Raw genomic sequence first — 15,002 nt, 5'->3', positions numbered from 1 at the left:
GAAGATGGCCCAGAGCCAACCCTTACCTCTTCTGGAACAATAATTAATGGATATTTGTCCTCAGATAAAAAGTTGAAAATAACCCATACTTTAAACGAATCTTCTTCCGAAATGAGCAAGGGATTCTTTGTGAGGTTTTTTTTGACACAGAGTGTCCAACACATCCTATTGAATTCGATCTTGTCAAAGTTGTCTTGGACCTAAAAGAGAATAAGGAAAATTCCAATGAACCAGTCCAAAATAAGTAGCATAATATAAGCCAAGTAAAACAGAAAGACAAAGCCTACTACAGGCTTCCATTTAACCAATAACCATGTTCAGTGTCTATGCTTAGGTACCACACTTTCAAAGGCCCAATTAAGAATGTTTTTTTAGCCTGACACTGACGTAACATATGTCACTCACCTGGCACATAAAATACTGACTTGTCTGCCCTGGCTGGGTGGCTCAGCTGGTTGGAGAGTCGTCCTGTATACCAAGAAGTTGCAGGTTCAATTCCCGGTCAGGGCACATACAGGAGGCAAGAGATCGATGTTTCCCTTTCACATGGATGTTTCTCTCTCTCTCTCCCTTCCTCTCTCTCTAAAATCAATAAAAACAGCACAACCGGCATGGCTCAGTAGTTGAGCATCGACCCATGAACCAGGAGGTCAGGGTTTGATTCCCAGTCAGGGCACATGCCCGGGTTGCAGCTTGATCCCCAGTAAGGGCCATCCAAGAAGCAGCAGATCAATGAGAATTCTCTCTCATCACTGATGTTTCTATCTCTCTCTCCCTCTCCCTTCCTCTCTCTGAAACTAATAAAAACATATTATTTTTAAAAATAAAATAAAATAAGAACATAACCTCAGGTGAGGGTTAAAAAGAACTGACATGTCTAATAGTTTTTCATGTGTACACACTATCTTCTAAATAGACTCTTGGTCCTGGTACAGAGGAGTCGAGAATGCCAGTTACTCGAGATGAGCCACATGCAGACACCCCATCTTTACCTCTACAGTCAAAAATACTTTCTTTTGGGAAAAACTGTTTAACTGAAATTCGAAAAGGCAGCCCTGCCATTCAGTCATTCAATCGTGCATTCAACATTCCCACAGCATCTACAGTGAGCCAAGTACTTTGCTACAACTTAAGGATATAAAGATGAAGCACTTAGTCTCTCCTCTTAGAACATTCACAGTTTATTAGGGAAAACAGATATGCAAATAGATAAATTTTAGTATTACACAGTGTATAATTCAATAGCTTTTCACTAATTCAATAGATAAAATTTGGATGGTAGTTACCTGCCAGGGACAATGCAAAGATATTTAATATAATACTAGCCCATGTCTCCAAGGAATATCAAGACAATTACAGGATAGTGTGATAAGTACTAGAATAGATATAAGCAGAGCGTTTTGTGAGAACACTTGGGGAGCCAATGCAATCTTAAGAACTGGGGGAAGACTTGCAGAAAGCATGACATGACAAAAGAGCTGAGTCCTAGAGGACCATCAGGAGTTAAGCAGTTCAAGGATGGAGTAAAGAGTGTCCCAGGTAGAACAGAATACAAGAAAGCCCAGAGGTGGAGACCACCACGGTCAGATTGGAACAACTATGAGAAGTCTAATGTGAATCAGGCCCCTGGTGCTAGAAGGTAGTATGAATTAAGGCTCCTCAAATAACAGAAATGCAAATAACAGAAACTATCTCGGGTTCCTTAACAGAAAAGTAAGTGATTGAAAAAATAATGGGTAACCTCAAAGATCAAACACAAGCACTGGAAAATCTAGGCTCCAAAACTAAGCTGTTACCAAGCTAGGCAAGGCAGTCAGAACCGTGGCAAAAAATACTCATGGGAACAGTGTGGTGGAGACACCGCTGCCAATGTGACGATGTCTTCACCACGAGGCCATCACTGTTTCCACTGACCCAGCTACAGATTCAAAGTCCCACTGGCTGGGCCTGGGTCACATTCCTTCACTCTAGCTGCCAGGGGACAGGGAAAAATGAGTATCTGAACTTTTCAAAATATGAGCTGTGAGATAGGTCCTGTTCCCCACTGGGACGCTGTGGAACTTCACAGACATTAAGAGCTCAGATACTGGACAGATGTCAAATGTCCACTGCATGGGGCACAGTGAAAACTGAGGCTAGATAAGTAGATGAAGATCAGCTCACAAAGAGCCTTATAATTCGTTAGGATTTACCTGTATAAAGAGTGGAGGGGAGCAACACACAAAAAGCCATGATCTGGGACAACATGGAAGATGCACTAGAAGCAACAGGACAAGATGAGCAAAGCATTTGTTTTTAGAGAAATATAAACGAAGTGCTGTATGTACTATAAGGAAGAAGTCACTCGCTGGCCGTAGGGAGGTGTTCCTCTGAATCTCCAACTAGAATTTGTGGTTTGTAAACCAGTTCCCCAGGAGTAGCAAGGTGTCCTCCGCGCTCCGCGGTCAGCGCCGTCTCGCTCAGTCTGGCACCACTTCCCACGCCTCCCATTGTACACAGTGGATCCCACGGAGGGAAAGCAGTAGCTGCTGCAGCATCTCTCCTTTCTTGTTCTTTAACACCATTTATGAGGACTTAGTATATGTTTGACACTGTATTTGCATTTTCTCACTTGAACCTCATATTAGCCCTAAAGGGTTAAATACTGTCCCTATTTTACTGATCAGGAAATAGAGGTTCAGAAAAATGAATACTTTTACCAAGTTCACATGACTAGTGAATATCAAAACCAGAGTCCAAGTCAAAGTCCAAATGCTGTGTTTCCACTATGCCAAACTGCTCGTAGGACGCAGTAGATGGACGACCCCTACATGATGAAAGACATCTCTATAGGATTCATTTCAAGGGCCACCACCATGAACTCTATCCACCCGCACCCCCAAAAATAACATGAAGTGAAAGATACGGCACACGGGAAGTGACATGCGCACGAAAGCACACAGCCTCGCCCTGAGGACCCGGAGGTTCTGTGTGGATTATGGGGTGAATTGTAGGGTTTCTTGGGGACTGGCTAGATTTATGGCTGGAAAAGCAACATAGAACAAATCACTAAGAGCTTTATCTTTTTTTTTTTTTTTTATAGCTTACAGGAAACCCCCAATTGAAGGATTTTGGAGCAGAAAACAAGCAGGTCATCTGCAGCCCAGATTACTACTTGCAGAAAAGAAGGTATGTGAGGTGACCCTTGAAATATACTTCAGAGTGACAGGTAACGTATTCCAAAGGCAGGAAAGGAAATGGCAGGAGCAGCACACCAACCGTGTTTGGGGAACACTCATGGGACGAAGGAGACGAAACCAAGGGAGAAGGAAAGATGGAGTTTTCCATTTTGGAAGCTCTGGTAAGACATTAGACGGTGGTGTCCAAGGACAACCAAAGAGGTGAAGCTGTAACCTAAGAGGAGGGGCAGGTTTGTGGATCAACTGCAGGCCAGCGATGGCTGAAACCGTGACAGCCGAGGAGATCGGAGAGAGAACATAAAGGGAGCAAACGGATGGGATCAGAAACGGGACCTCAGGGGACACGCACGTCGGCAAAGCAAGAGGAGGAAGAGGAATTGTGATAACTGCAAAAGCAGTCAAAGCGGTAGGAGGACCACAAAGATATGAGAACCGAGTGAGGAAACAGTCGAGAAGATGGTTTGATAAGTAGTGCGAAATGCCGCAGAGAGATCAAGGAGGAGTTGCTTAAGAAAAGACCACTGATTTTGCACTTCAGTGGTCTCGAGTTACCTTCAAGGCAGCCGAGAAGCGTGGGTAAGTCAGACTGCTGCGGTATCAGAAAGCAGCAAACTCCCCGTAAATTCCTAGGAAGTAAGTCGTCTGTTTGGCTCATTCCCCCTCTAAAACCTAACCCACTATTCCTTAGTTTAATCGTGCTCAAAGGAAGAAGCGTATCAAATGATAGTACGCACACCTATTAAAAAGGTACAAAAATCAGATCACGTATGAAAAGCCCACAGCTAACATCATATTTACCAGTGAAAAACTGAAAACCTTTCCTCCAAGATCAGGAACAAGACAAAGATGCCCACTCTCACCACTTCCTTTCAACACAGTACTGAAAGTCCTGGCCAGAACAATTAGGCAAGAAAAAAATGAAATAAAAGTCCTCTAAACTGGAAAGGAAGAAGCAAATGATCTCCATTTGCAAGTGACATGCTCTTTTTTATATGTAGAAATCGCTAGTCTACAAAAAACTGTTAGAACTAATAAACAAATAGAGCAAAATTGCAGGATACAAAATCAACACTCAAAAGTCAGCTGTATTTCTGCCCAGCCGGGTGTGGCTCAGCAGTTGAGCGTCGACCTAGGATCCAGGCGATCAGAGTTCGATTCCGGTTCAGGGCACATGCCCGGGATGCGGGCTGCAGCCAATCAATGACTCTTATCATTGATGTTTCTCTCTCTCTCTCTCCATCTCCTTTCCTCTCTCTGAAATCAATAAAGATATTTTTTTTAAAAAAAAAAAAAAGCTGTATTTCTATACGCTAATAATGAACAATCTGAAAAAGAAATTTTTTTTAAAATCCCATTTATAATAGCACCAAAAAGAATAAAATACTTAGCAATAAACTCTACCAAAAAGGCAAAAGACCTGGACATTGAAAAATACAAAACATCACTGAAAGAAATGACAGATGACAGATAAATGGAAAGACATCCTATATTCGTGGGTTAGAAGACAATATTGTTAAAATGCCCAGACCACCCGAAGCAATGTAGAGATGCAATGCAATCCCTATCAGAATCCCAATGGCATTTTTTGCAGAAACAGAGACGTTATCCTAAAATTTACACGGAATCTCAGAGGACCATGAATATCAAAACAACCTTGAGAATGACAAAGCTGGAGGCCTTACACTTCCTAACTTCAAAACAGATTTCACAGCCACAGTAGTCAAAATAGTACGCTACTGGCATCAAGACAGACAGACAGACCAATAAAACAGAAGAAAGGGCCCGGAAACGAGCCCTGGTGCATATGGTCAAACGACCTTCAACGAGGGTGCGGAAACAACAGTGAGGAACGGACAGTCTCTCTTCAACAAATGCAGCTGGAAAAAAATATCCACATGCAACAGAATGAAGGCGGGCCCTTTCCTCGTATCATATACCAAAATTAATTCAGAATGGAGTAGAGATCTAAGTGGGAGACCCGAAACCGTAAAACGCCTAGAAGAAAGCACAGGGGGCGAGCTTCATGACAATGGAACGGGCAACGATTTCTCGGATGCGACACTAAAAGCACAGGCAACAGAAGCAAAAACAGACAAAGGAAACTACATCAAAAACACCTTCCGCACACACAGAAAGCAGCCAACAGAGCTGGCCAGCGGGGGACCGGTCCTTGCCGTCAGAGAACCCTCACTCCCAGCCGGAAGTCAGATACCGAGCAATGCAGCCATAGCCACCATGAGCCACCTGCCTGATCAAGCGCAGCCAGCGCGACGAGGCGAAAGCCGAGGAGGCTGCTGCGCCCCGGGAAGGGCGGGCGCTACCTGCAGAAACCTCCTGAGGGAGGGCCGGCAGGCGGGGCCTGAAGGCGGGGGAATGCGCTGCAGGGTGGGCGCAGGAAGCCCCACAGCGGAGGAAGCAGCGCGCCCGAGGCCCTGCGGCAGGAAAGGTCTCCGTCATTTGCGGAACAGAGAGGAGACGGCTGGGGAGCACGGGGGCCGGGGAGCCCGGCAGAGCCACACTCGGAGCCAAACGCAGCGCAGGCCTGCGGCCGACAGCAGGGCCCCGGACGGCAATCGGGAGGGGCCCCGGGGCCATGCAAGCAAGCAGGAGCTGGAAATCTATGATTCCGCCCCGGGGCCATGCAAGCAAGCAGGAGCTGGAAATCTATGATTCCGCCCCGGGGCCATCCAAGCAAGCAGGAGCTGGAAATCTATGATTCCGCCCCGGGGCCATCCAAGCAAGCAGGAGCTGGAAATCTATGATTCCGCCCCGGGGCCATCCAAGCAAGCAGGAGCTGGAAATCTATGATTCCGCCCCGGGGCCATCCAAGCAAGCAGGAGCTGGAAATCTATGATTCCGCCCCGGGGCCATCCAAGCAAGCAGGAGCTGGAAATCTATGATTCCGCCCCGGGGCCATGCAAGCAAGCAGGAGCTGGAAATCTATGATTCCGCCCCGGGGTCCATCCAAGCAAGCAGGAGCTGGAAATCTATGATTCCGCCCCGGGGCCATGCAAGCAAGCAGGAGCTGGAAATCTATGATTCCGCCCCGGGGCCATCCAAGCAAGCAGGAGCTGGAAATCTATGATTCCGCCCCGGGGCCATGCAAGCAAGCAGGAGCTGGAAATCTATGATTCCGCCCCGGGGCCATGCAAGCAAGCAGGAGCTGGAAATCTATGATTCCGCCCCGGGGCCATCCAAGCAAGCAGGAGCTGGAAATCTATGATTCCGCCCCGGGTCCATCCAAGCAAGCAGGAGCTGGAAATCTATGATTCCGCACCCGGTCCCAGCTAGATTCCAAACTGCCCCCGAGTCCCCGTTTATATCACACACAATGAGAGTCTCACATCCTTTGGAAAACTAGTAACAGCTGTCAAATGGAAGATTATTCCCTAGAAAGAAATGCATAGTTCTCCTGTGTGTGTTTTTACACTGACTAAGCCTACAGAACAGCGTCTCATGGAGGGGAGAGCGCACGTCACCGCCACGGCGAGCTCACCTGTGTCAGGCAGCTGAGCTCTTCTTATTTTAAACATATATTTGCTTTTCACCAAAACTCATACATATGGATAAGACAGCAATTATGACTCAAAGTACTAAACGTATTTACAAAACTAAACTCACATGTTCTCTGAACTGGAATTTTCATCTGAACTAGTAACATTTAGCAGTGCCTGATACACAGTAGACTAAAAACATGTTAGCGTTTTAATCTTTATACTAATGTTTTCAAAAAGATTTTAATGACATGGGAAAGGGAATATTCATGGAAAGAGTTCGATATGATCCCAGTTTGAAAAATCATACAAATGTATTTTTTAAAATAAAGACTCCAGCCCGGCCGGGCGTGGCTCAGCAGTTGAGCGTTGACCTAGGATCCAGGCTATCGGGGTTCGATTCCCGGTCAGGGCACATGCCCGGGTTGCGGGCTCGATCCATGACTCTCTCATCATTGATGTTTCTCTCTCTCTCCCTCTCCTTTCTTCTCTCTGAAATCAATAAAGATATATTTTTTTAAAAAAAAAATAAAGACTCCAAGCAAACAGACCAAAATTTTAACAGTGACTGACTACCTCTAAATGGTTATGGGTAATAAATACTTTCTGAATAAGCTCCTTTTTAAAAAATGTACAACCACAGCCTGTATTTACAATACAGAAAACCACTTTACAATAAAGAAAACCACTTTAAACACAACATTTCACATTAATTATCAGGGAGATACAAATCAAAACACAGACTCCGCACCTCACATCCACAAGGATGGCTATAATCAAAAAGACAGAGAATAACAAGTGTTGGTAAGGACATGAAGCAACTGGAAGCCTCACATATTACCAGGAGGAAAGTAAAATGCACAGCTGCTTTGGAAAACGCTTTGGCAATTCCTCAAAAGGTTAAACATATAGTTGCCATATGACTCAACACTTCCATTCCTAAGTATATACTCAAGAGAACTGAAAACATACATCCACACAAAAACCTTGAACATGAGTGCTCAAAGCATCAAATTCATAATCACCAAAAAGTGGAAACAACTCAGATGTCTGTATCGCCTGTTGGCTATACAAACAAAATGTGGTATATCCAAAATGGAATACTATCCAGCCGTAAGAAGGAATGACTGCTGTTACATGCTACAGTGTGGCTGGACCTGGAAAACATTATGCTAAGTGGAAGAAGGCAGACACAAAAGGCCACACACAGTACGATTCCATTCATGTGGGATGAGTCCAGAATAGGCAAATCCAAAGAGACAGAAAGTAGATTAGTGGTTGCCTAGGGCTCCGGGGAAGGAGGAGGTGAGTGCTAATGGTACAGTTTTTTCGGGAGAGGGCGATGAAAATACTCCAAAATGGATTGTGGTTGCACAAAAATGTGACTATATTAAAAACCACTGATTGCACACCTTAAAAACTTAAATTGTATGGTATGTGAATTATATCTCAATAAAGCAATTATTTTTTTTAAATCCAGTTATTTCTTTAAGCTGCATCACTCTTAGATTTGTATTGCTGGCCGAAGTGTCCAAGGGCATGAAGTCATGCACAGCACTCAGCATTGGACCCCTTTATTCATTCAGAAGTTTTGCCCGGCCGGGCGTGGCTCAGCGGTTAAGTGTCGACCTAGGATCCAGGCGATTGGAGTTTGATTCCCCGTCAGCGCACATGCCCGGGTTGCGGGCTGCAGCTGATCAATGACTCTCTCATCATTGATGTTTCTGTCTCTCTCTCTCCCTCTCCTTTCCTCTCTCTGAAATCGATAAAGATATATTTAAAAAAAAAAAAGTAAAAGAAGTTTTGAAGACGTTTTGAGCGCTGAAGGCATATTCATTCATCTAACAGAAATCCGAAACCTCGTTTTATAAAAGAACTACAGCTGACAAATGAAGTCAAGCATCTGGTAAAAAAGTATACATGCCAGCCTAGGAAAACAGAATGCAGGGGCTGCTAGCCTCTAGAGAAAGGACATTGTATTAAACTCAAATATTTCTCCTTGTGTGTTTATCTTTTGCATGTATATATGTTTCCAAAAGACAAAAAAAGGATTACGTTAGAAAGTAGCAGATTCCCCAGTTAGGACTTAGCATTACTGCCGATGGAGTATTGATTTTGATCAAACAGCCCAGACTAACTTTTAACATGTCGAATCAGGGAAAAGAACTGGCAATGATTGGGACCAAAAAACCTAATAGGTAATTAAATCTCATGAAAGAATCATATTGCCTCGTACACATGCTGAAGTAGAACTAATTTTTGATGTAGTCTAGGGGCTCAATAGTAAAAAGCTAACAAGATACCACTTTCTTCAGTTATTCATGTCTGATAATCCAGCTATGGTGTCTCTTTGCCAAAAAGGGGAAGGGGGGAAGCTCACAAAAAATTCTTCCTAGCCCTGGCCTGGTAGGTCAGTTGGTTGGAGCCATCATCCCAATACTCCAAGGTTGTGGATTCAATCCTTGGTCAGGGCACATACAAGAATCAAACAATGAATGCATAAATCAGTGGAACAACAAATTGATGTTTCTCTCCCTTTCTCTCTTTAAAATCTATTTAAAATTTTTTTTTTAATTTTTTCCTAGATGCTTACAGAATTCCATTCTTTACTAAAGAAGGACCGGAACAAACAAGCAACAACCAAAAATGTTAACACTTAGGGGAGGCAAAATATTTGATACAAGAACAGATATATATTAATCATTTGACGTCCTAATAAATTCTGTCAATGTGAAGAACAACAGGAACGATTATCTCAGAAGAAGCAAATAATAGAAACCAAGTGGAAAAATTACTTTTTAGAAAGCAAATGTCAATATAATTTTTCTCTCGGTCCTGGCCCCTTCAGGACCTAAGCAAAGACAGAGAACTGCTAAAACGGCCGGGGGGGAAATGACCAAAATGAACACTAAGGAACACCAGATGCTAAGGAAGAAAAAAGAATCCTCTTAAAACACTTGAGAGAAAGCCTAAGGGAACTAGATGGTGGCTGAGATAGTTGGAGATTATCCCTATTTTTCCCCTGCCCTATTTTTCCAAACTGGGAAACATGATAATTCTGGAAGGGAATACTTTAAATCCCTCCATAGTACAGATAAAAGAACACTGGTCTAGAAGTAAATGGCCTAAGTTCGCAAACTCTCTACCTCTTATTAGCTAGGCAACCTTATGCTCTTTTTCCTCCTGAGTTAAATGGGGAGAAGAATTCCAACTATGCATCACAGGATTAACCTGAGGATCAAATGGGACGGTATATATAAGAAAGCACATCTTGCAAATACGTAATCATTACTATATATTTTCTTTGCATAACTGATGAGAGTCTCTAAACTTCATGTTATCAGGCTTCAGTCACCACTGGCATTTTTTTCCACCACGTTTCAAAACAAAGCACTAATCTTTGCTCAATTTAAACTCACACCATGGAAACCTTGGCAGCTTTATTTGGATGGAAGGACTGGCAAAACTCCACTCCAGGTGGCTAAGCAAGAGGAAACAAGGGCTCACTGTTCCATCACATCCTCGCCCGCTCTGTGAATAAGGTTTTCTCCGAATTTAGAGGCTGATTTTGGACTTTTTAAATACTGCTATATTTTCTCTCCTGTTTACAAAACTTTAAAATACCTAAATACCAAAATAAAGAACATTTTAAAGTGTAAAACTCAAAATGCTTAAAGAAAGTTACACCCAGGAGAACAAAATGCAGTCTTAGGGCAGCACCTGAAGACATTAAACCATGTTTCTCTATCCACTGGCTCCAACCACACAAACTCTAGCCCTGAAAAACAGCCGTTTCCAGATTTCTGAGGCTTTCCCAGTATGTCCTATATTTTTAATAGCAGACGTTTATTGTCTTTAATTTTTAAGATTAAACACGTGCACACAGCCCAGCCGGCGTGACTCAATGTTGAGTATTGACCCATGAACCTGGAGTTCATGGTTCGATTCCTGCTCAGGGCACATGCCCGGGTCGTGGGATCGATCCTCAGTCGGGAGAGCGCAGGAGGCAGCCAATGGGTGATTCTCATCATTGATGTCTCTCTCTCTCTCTCCCTTCCTCCCTCTGAAATCAATTTAAAAAACATATTTATATATATAAATAAAAACAAAAACATGTACACAGCAGGTCATCAAATATTTGCTGAATATGAGACATATTTACATATAATGCAACTATGAGCTACCTGATCAATGAACAGAACAGCAGCCAAAAAAGGCTCTAGAAGACAATACAGCGTCAACTGTGAGGTTTTGAGAACTCACACATCAGTTTCTGCACAATTTGATCGCATCTTTTTTATTGAGATATAACTTACGTACCATAAGTGCGACTCTTTAAAGTATACGATACAGTAGGTTTTTAGTATACTCAGAAGGTGGGTTTTTTTAGTGGTCAGGCAATCATATACTTTACATAGTGTTCCCCTCGATATTTCCAGTACTCCACCTGGCATTATACATAGTTATCACAATATTATTTTGGGGTGGTTGTTTTTTTAATCCTCACCTGAGGACATTTTTTTTCCATTGCTTTTCAGAGACAGTGGGAGAGAGAGAGAGAGGGAGAGAGAGAAAGAGAGAGAGAGAGAGAGGCATCGATATGAGAGAAACACATCGATTTATTGCCTCCTGTATGCACCCCAACCGGGGCAAGGGATCGAGCCAGCAACCAAGGTACGTGCCCTTGGCCAGAACTGAACCCAGGACCCTTCAGGCCAAGGGCGCACACTCTAACCACTGAGCCAGACTGGCCAGGGCTATCACAATATTACTGACTGTATTTCCTATGCTCTACTGAATTCCCCGTGACTATCCTGTTAACTACCAATTAATTTGTGCTTCTTAATCCCTTCACCTTTTTCACCCAGTGCCCCAACCCTCCCTCCCACCTGGCAACCACCAGTTCTCTCTTTGTATCTATGAGTCTGTTTCAATTTTGTTTGTTTGTTTGTTTTGTTCTTTACATTCCACATATAAGTGAAATCATATGGTATTTGTCTTTCTCTGACTGACTTATTTCACATTTTACCCCATCCTGCCCATGCTTCCACAATCGTTGCCAGTACATGTGGAACTTAAAGAAAAGAAAAAGCACCCTAAGGGAAAACAGGTACAGATTAATACAAAATGCAGTTCTTAATCTCCAAAAATGAACCAAGATGGGGAAACAGCAAACCAAGTTTTAGAGGACAGTGGAGAGGGAGAAAGAAAGCGTGGCCGGTGTCTCCTTCTTCCTTTCTGACTTGCCCTTGAAGGTTCACCACTGAACTCCTTAGTGAACTCACAGCCGGGCTCGGGGGGGCTCGGGGCCCCTGTGAAATATGCAAATGAAACAGCGCTGTGAGCAAGAGGGGGCCAGACCCATACCTTTTCCAGAATGAACTTGTTTAAATACGGCATGTAGCCCTGATTGGACACGGGCCCCTCGTCGTCATCCCTGAAGTGCTCTTCCAGGGCAACAGGATCGTGCGGAACCTTCAGCACCGTGCACAGGTTGTGGGACAGGACCTACGGGGGAGAGAAAGGCTTTTAAAGGCCACCGGGAACCAGCACGTGGCACCTTCACTGTATGAACACAACGGGCTGCCCCCGCCCCGGGAAGGGAAAGGTGGAGAATAGACTAGCAAATGCTGGCTGAGTGCTGCTCAGCTGCCAGCCCCCACCTGTCACCCATGAGTGTCTCTCACTCCCTCCCCGGTTCTGCTTCACTTCAAACAAGTCTCTCTTACATGCCCGCACTGAGCCAGGCTCCACGCAAGAGCCGTGACTATAATGCTTGTAGTCTTTTCTTAATCGTCCCACATTAGAAAGAAAAACGGGGAAAGAGCAAGAGAATGTGTTCAAAATGAACCTTCTCCCCACGCAGAGCAGGGCCAGTCAATCAGAGCCGTAAGAAAGGACCTAGTCCTGGCTGGGCAGCTGCAGCCAGGGGCTCTGGGCGAGGTGGTGGCCTGAGCCAATCACAGCCCCTCTGGGCTGCGGCTTTCTCATCTGTCCAGTAGAAAGAGCCAAGTTAATATACAAATATAACAAATATTAACTGGTAGTCTCTGTGTCCAAACATCTCTAAACATCTATGATGTTAAGCAGTTTTCAGCATTAGTATTTAAAAGTGTAAATGTAAAAAGAGAAAGACATCAAGGGAAAAATCAATAGCAAAAATATCTCAGGACTACATCTGTAATACTCTCAACAATAAAATACACATTTTAAAAAACATCTCAGGAGTTACTAAAATGGTTGAAATATTTTGTAGAAAATTAGCATTCCATATATAAAGGGTTACTGGTCTCGGTGATAACCTAAGTAACACACGTTAACATTCAGGTAGTTGAATTAGCAGTTTGTGTTATCTCTAACAAGTACTAATTTTGTTTCATATTAAATAAAAATTTAAAAATAAAACTTAAATTCCTTCAGTTTCACTTGTGCATTCTCAAAAGGTCAAATTACATACTTCCTTTAACAGAGATTATTACTAAATGTTAAATCCCAGGTTTAAAAATTTTCTACTCTTCTCAGCCCTACCCACTTAATCACTTAAACAGCCACATTCATGTCAATGAAGACTTTCAATTCTATTAAGCAAGTCATTTTTTTCTGCATAGACATATTTCAGTTAGAATTTTTTAAGATTCAAAAAACTGAATCTATAAAAAGAACATTTGCATATCTTCTTTCTACATTTGTTTTGTTTCTCAAAGCTTCATCTCTGTGCAGATCTTTTTCTACATGCTCCACTGGTTTTAAGGAAGTAAGTAAAGGAAAGGAAGTAAACTCACAAATGGCCATAAATGAAATAATAAAGACTTTTACCAGCCCCTATAAAGCAGGCTGTGTTTCTCAAGCAAACCCTCTATTTGCCAGTAGTACGCACACCAAGAGCACGGTGGAGCTTTTACTAAAGAATCTTACACCAGAGTCAGCAAAATCCTACGTAGGTATTTCCTTTATTTATCTAGTAAAACCTACAGAGTAATTATCGACCCCAAATAGGTTTTGTGAAGATTAACTTTAAGAATGTGAAGTGCTTAAAAATTGTACTATACTACAGAAATAAAAGTTTTAGATAAATAAAGAGCAAATTTCTTATGTAAGGCTCAAAGGTCATTCAAATTTTAAAGTCACTTGGGGCTTTACACAAATAAAAATTTCCAAGCACTGGTTAAATTACAGTCCATCCATAAAACTTCAATAACAGTGAGGAAGCTCACTGTGTCGTGATATGAAGAGATCTCCAAGATAAATTTGGTGAAAAAAGCAACATACCTAAGACTACATTAGTGTGTCATCTTCTGTGTAAGAGAAAAAGGAAGAAAAAATAGGAAACTCCAGGAGGATATACAGGAAACTAACAACAGTCAGGGAAAGACTAGTTTGATGTGAGACTAGGGGTAGAAGATGACTTTTCGCTGTACCTTCCCCTTTTCATTATCTTGGGGGGGGGGGAAATTACCTATTTAAAAATGTGCTACCTATTTAAAAAAGGAAATATATATTTTTAAAATGTGCCCAGCCTAAGAGCACACAGCTAAATGTATTTCTCTTCACAGCCTATCCTTTGTTTTCCACACTATCCTACTCCCTAGAGATTAGGTACAAAAGGAAGACACATTCCACAGCAACGTAGAGCGATTAACAGACAGGAGATGTAAGGCCCGTGAGCGAGTTCAGAAAGGAGAAGCTGCGTGTGCTACAGTGACTCCCCAGAGGAAGTGAAAAGTAATCTGGGCCTCAAAATAAGGAGAGCCTTGGATAGGAAAAGGTTTGGGGGAAATCAGAAGGCTTTCCAGATAGGGAAATAATATGAAAAAGTAATTGATTAACACAAAATCCTCAGGATATAAAAAGGAGACACCAATCTCTCCCATGCCCACCCCTCTCTCTGCTTTTGGGTTTCATAGATTCCCCCAATTTAAAGTCCTGACAGGGGCCTTGGACATCATATTGTCCACCTTGTCATTTTATAGCGGGTGAGTACTGGGCTCAAAGAGATTCAATTTGTTTTTCTTGACTAAGGTTACTCAGCAGAACCGAGACGAGAACTCGGGTTTTGTAATCCCTGGTCCAACACTCTATAGTAAGAGGAACATTATGTTTTTAGCAGGTAGGTAGTTCAACTCGTTGATCCCACTGAAAAAGATTTAGATTTGAACTTCAGATTTCGGCCTTGGGCAATTAAACAGTAATTTTGTTAAATATAGAGATAGCCGAATTCAGTGACAATTTTCTTAACCACCTTCATTTAGTTAAGCAAATTGTGAGGGAGGCAGCACATTAGAGAAACAAGGACCCTATATAAGGAGGCGTGAGTGCTGGCCCTGCTCGT

At 42.8% G+C, this 15,002-nt stretch overlaps 1 protein-coding gene across 1 annotated transcript in view; it reads right to left on the bottom strand.

Moving 5' to 3' along the window:
* SWAP70 (switching B cell complex subunit SWAP70) overlaps positions 1-15,002 on the bottom strand; it is a 66,986-nt gene that overhangs the window by 31,328 nt on the left and 20,656 nt on the right. Inside the window, exons 2-3 of the mRNA XM_087821724.1 lie at positions 12,041-12,181; positions 27-200 (exon numbers count right to left, since the gene is read on the bottom strand). Coding sequence (XP_087677850.1) covers positions 27-200; positions 12,041-12,181 — 315 coding nt within the window. The remainder of the gene's footprint in view (positions 1-26; positions 201-12,040; positions 12,182-15,002) is intronic.

This window comes from Miniopterus natalensis, chromosome 11 (assembly GCF_054644295.1).
Source record: "Miniopterus natalensis isolate mMinNat1 chromosome 11, mMinNat1.hap1, whole genome shotgun sequence".
NCBI classification, from domain to species: Eukaryota; Metazoa; Chordata; class Mammalia; order Chiroptera; family Miniopteridae; genus Miniopterus; species Miniopterus natalensis.
This window is presented reverse-complemented; position numbering and strand designations above follow the sequence as displayed.